At 46.0% G+C, this 5,014-nt stretch overlaps 1 protein-coding gene across 1 annotated transcript in view; it reads left to right on the top strand.

Moving 5' to 3' along the window:
- The first annotated feature begins 2,622 nt into the window (after positions 1 to 2,622).
- Positions 2,623 to 5,014, top strand: part of DNAI1 (dynein axonemal intermediate chain 1) — a 210,982-nt gene continuing 208,590 nt past the window's right edge. The window contains exon 1 of the mRNA XM_006026569.2: positions 2,623 to 2,747. Within this exon, the coding sequence (XP_006026631.2) occupies positions 2,637 to 2,747 (111 nt within the window). The 5' untranslated portion in view covers positions 2,623 to 2,636. The remainder of the gene's footprint in view (positions 2,748 to 5,014) is intronic.

Here is a 5,014-nt window from a genome sequence, read left to right as displayed (position 1 = left end):
TTCATAGCAAGATTGTATTTTATACGTTCGATCTTATAAGTTGCAGTATCTAAATTGTGGATCTAAACTTTTGATCCATGTCCCGTTAAATGAAACACTCCTGGCATGTCATAGAAAGGGAAAAATATTTGCTGACAAAGGCACAGAAAGTTTAGGAAGGAGAACTATCAACGATAACAGCAACGCAGTCGATATAGGCTTGCAGAGTGATCCTGCAAACTGCTCATCTTCTGCATCTCCCGTTGAAGTTAATGAAAGGTGAAGGCATGCAGCCCTGCACGGAGCTGAGTAGTTTAACTTCAAAGTTAGCTGAAGATATTGAGGTGAGTTAGCACTTCTCCTTGGGCTACACGCGCTGCTTGATTGTTCTTGTCTTTAGCAACATTGGCTCCCATCAGTTATTGAGGCTCTGTCACACAAGACCGTCTGCAATTTGTTGCACATCACTGGTCTGGTTTCAGGAGTTTGGCATCGCTACATTCGTAAATCTTCTGACCTTCCTTCTCCAAGATGTAGAAAAAAAATTCCACCTTCTCTGATTACATTTCAGGCGGCAGCTGTTGCTACGATGATTGTTTTTACACCATTGCCACCCAGCAGTTATAATATATGACTTCAAATCAGACAGAAAATTATCTAGGGAGTAGCCAGAGATACTGTTTCCCTTGAATAGTAAGTAAGATAATACTCCAAGGTGAGGAGAGATGGTAGAGTGCAGCCTTTATTATGTGCCAGTGATGTGTTCAGTATTGTACCGGGCACAAACAAGAACCAAACTAGGTTCTGACTGCCTGAATCTAGATTCTGCTTTGAGGGCAAAGACAACCCTATCCTGAGAAACTTGTTTTCTAAAGTCCTGGTTTTTCACTTAACTCATTGAGCCCACCCAGAACTGTGTGGCCTTCATTGGACATTTTGCAAGCAAAAGAATCTGTTTACATGCAGTGTGTTGCAGACCAGGGTTTACATATCAGCACCTGCGTCATTGAAATCGCTAGGAGTTTTACTGCTGATTTCCCCCTGTTCGGATTGCAGGAGAGTGAGCTTTGGCCTATGGAGAACAAAAACACTATCTTTGCAATGGAGGAGAGAGGTAACAGAGCCTCAAAAACAACATATTACCAAGTGAAAGAACAGGGATAGGAGTGAAGGCCAAAAGTTCAGCCTAAGGCTGCCCGATGGGAATAGTGATCGGAGAAGCTGGAGCAGTGCACACTGCTCTGGGAAGTAATCCAGGGAGGCAGTGGATGTTGCCCAGAGGAATTCTCTTGGCACATCTGAGATAAGGAGGAAGCAGAAGGATGACCCATAATCACAGAAAACCTCTGCTGAGCTTCCTCTTTCTGGTTTGTTGTATGGCCATCATGGCCAGTGCCAAGAGATCTTGTGATAGTGTTTGCCCATAAATGGAGGGTTTGCAAATTACTTAATATAGCCAGAATCTGAGCAGGAACCTGGTATCCTCTACACAACTGTATGCCAAGATTTTTATCTTGCCAAAAAAAGGCAAGTGGCAGCAGACTCCATGATACCACAGTGGTGCCATGCTCATGGCTTCATTGAGGAGTCATCAGCTTATGCTGTTTTGGTGAGTTGCAGAACTGGGGTGGAGTAAAGACTGGCCTGCCATTGGCCCTTGCTTCAAGGGTACTAAAGGGACACGACGATGAGGAGATGAGCCTGGAAAGATATTACTGAGACATGATTTGAGTAGGTGTGGCTGGATGGCAATGCACCGATCGGGTGTTGCACTGGAGGTGGCCAGTGCTTGCAGGGCAGGGACCTGATGACAAACCCCCCAGGACCAGGGCACAAAGATAGGCAGAGAAGAGCTTTTTGCATGATGATGAGAGGGAGACGCAGGGGGTAGGCAACCCTGAGCACTGAGCAAGGGCCATGAGGTCCATGCAGACCTGATGACACAAGTCCACAAGGTCTTTGATTCTGGTAACCGGTGACACACTACATGAGCCTCTACCCCCTGCACAGCACACTTGCTGCTGCCTTCATTGTGCACGGAGAAGAGGAACTTCCTGGATAACAGAGTACTTATCTCCGACATTTCCGATGCACTCAATATTAAGAGCAGGTCCCAAAGGGCTCTATTATCCAGAAATTCATAATTTGGGATCACCCTCAGTACCAGATAATAGGGATGTTTATGCTAAAGTTATGAAAATAATTAATAATCATACTGTGAATAATTCAAAATCCCTTTAAAACTCAGGCTGGCTCTGACAACGATCCCTTCCTTTCATTTTTACAGGTGCAGTTTCTGTGTTTTCAATCATTGCTAGCACTTTTGTTATGCTAATAAATATTGTCATTACTTTCACTCTTTTGAAGTGCAAAGTCTCCGATCCATATGTTGTCTGCAAAGTCTCAGAAATGTGCTGCAGTAAGAGTCATTTTATCTTGGGGTTCTTGAGATCTCGCAAACCGCTGAAGTTCTTTCTCCGGCTTTTATGCCGTCTCAGGTAACCTTCAGCAGAATGATTTCCTTGTAAATCACCACAGCCTGCGTGATAGACTTTCCTGTTTATGCCTCCTGCCTGCCAGTTTTGACCGCCCTGCTGTGGGGGCTCAGGTTATTGGCTCCAGAGGCCAGACATAGGTGCCTGGCTCAAGTCCAGCCTATGTCAGTTGTGAGCAGGGACGTGATGTCTGTGCCTGACCAGAGCTTCCTGCAGGCTCAGGACCCACGCTTGCCCCTTGCTGATGCCTGGTGGCGCATGAGAAATGAGTTGGTGAGTCAAGGGCTAGTGGGTTTCTCTTGAAAACGTGTATCAAAGGTCCTGAGTCTCTAATCCCCCTGGCACCCCTCCTTTCTCTGCCAAGTGTCAATGCAGAAAGCGCAGCTGGCTGCAGTGCTGCGTCCTCGCGCTGTGTCTTGTTTCCATCTGCTGCCTCCCTGTGGCTTTCCCTCATCCTGCGCATCCACCGCCATCCCTTTGCTCCGCATCTCTCCGGACCTCCCTCATTTCTCCTGAGCTCCACTTTTTCTCCATCTCCCCTCAACCCCCCAACTTGTTCTTCTCCTCTTATAGCCAGGCTTTCTTTCTGGGCCCATCGCCCTGGCTCAGAAAGTTGCCTGGTCGTTGTCAGGTTCGCCTCTTCGCTCCTGTCAGTCCCAGTCCCACCCTCATATCCAACATCCGCTCCATCTTCAAATGGCTTTTGATCATTTCTTCTCTCTCCTTCTCCAGATGGCTGTTACCTACCATCCCTCTGGCCCCATCATGCCTCTCCCTTCTCTGACTTTGATGTGCAATTGCTCTCTGACCTCTCATCCTGGCGACTTGAGCCTTTGTGTCAGTGTCCAGCCTGATCCTACTGCTTTACTCTCCTTGCCCTTCTCTTTGGGTCTCCAGCTGTGAATGGATGGACCCCTCCAATTCCTTGGATTGAACTGCTATTCCTGTAGCTGATTTGCCCTCAGGTATGTACACAGTGGGTTTCAAGGTGATCCATTTGACTTAATTGGAGTCAAAGGTGCCCTTGACCCATTTTCCTTGTATCTGTGTGCTCATGAATAGATTCATAAGGTGTTCAACATGTATTAAACAATTGTGTGTGGCTAAGTCATTGTGCTCTTGATGCATCTGTGTTAATAAAAAAGCAATAATATTCTTTGTGCTTTCATAACATCCTTCATCTCAAAGTGCCCAGCAGGCAATCAAGTCTCGCAGCATTCCTGTGAGGTACAGTAAGTAATAATGGACCCATTCTGGAGGTGGGAGTGGGAAAGCACAGAAGGTTAGTGCTGATATTTTCACCCCCAGCTTAAAATGAAGTTAATGGGAGTATCAGGCACTCTGATAATCAGGCCCCAAATGGTTCAAACAAAGTAACTAATTGTGAGGTTCTTGGAAAAACTGGTCTTATGCAACTTCCTTCTGGACCTGTGCTAAGTCAGTGGCAGGACTGGGAATAGAGAACCCAGGGGGTCTCCAACAAGTGGCCAACAACACATAGGTTCAGAAAATTGATTTTAAAAAGTCCAACAGAAGATATTGCTCGCTGATGAGTGGCATTAAGGTGAGTAAAGTATTAGCAGAGACAGGGCTACAACTTCAGCGCATCTAGAATACTACTCCTCTGCTTTGTGGCTCTAGCATCGTATGGCCTTTCCTACACAATGAAATGAACCCTGGACAGATAAATCCTCATGCAGGTGAAGCCAGGTTTAACCATGGTTCCTGAACCAGCGCAGGGTGCAGCCTCTCTTTGTTTGCACCTACAGCTCCGCTGAGTTCAAAACCAGTTCGGCTGCACGTGTCAGCTCTCAATGTCAGCAGCGGGTCATTTTCCCACTGTTAGAAAGGCTTATCAGTTTGGACAGCAAGATGTTTCTCATTAACCTAGGCACATGGGCTCGTGCTTGTTGCCATATAAGTGATTCCCTTTTCTATCCAAGGAACTTGTCAAAGAGAAACACAGAAGGCTTTCCATAAAACGCAAGCAACAGCCAAGCAGATTTTATTTTCCTGCAAGGAGAGGTTTGCAAAGGTGCCTGTTGGCATTAAGTATGTACTAAACCATTCTTGTAAAGCGAACACTTAGTTTAATGTTTCTCAGTGAGCAGATTAATAAACTTGTTGGCAAATTGCTGTTAAAATGGCATCCCTGGCGTGTGTAAATTGATGTTGGCTTCAGGGAAAGCCAGAAGTTGTTTTGCTTCCATGTAACATTAGTGTGCTCATTGTACCAAGCAGCTGTTTACTGTGGAGGCTGCTAACATTCAAACCAGGACTAAGAAGCTAGCAGGAAACAACTAGATTGCTTTGCTGAAATGTCAGCTCTCAATGCCTCTAACTGACGGCCCTGCCTCCCCACAGAAGTCTACAAGCCACTTTGTTCATCTGTTTTGTCAAATTATATGCTAACCTTTGTGCCCTCCTTCCCGGGAAGCAGGAGTGATCATGCCTGCGTGCTGGAAGATAAAGTAAACTTAGCAGGCGCATTGTGATTGCTAAATCCTGTCATCTCATTGTCTTGTGCTTGAGATTTAGTG

Source organism: Alligator sinensis, unplaced genomic scaffold (genome assembly GCF_000455745.1).
Source record: "Alligator sinensis unplaced genomic scaffold, ASM45574v1 scaffold783_1, whole genome shotgun sequence".
Lineage (NCBI taxonomy): Eukaryota > Metazoa > Chordata > Crocodylia > Alligatoridae > Alligator > Alligator sinensis.
This window is presented reverse-complemented; position numbering and strand designations above follow the sequence as displayed.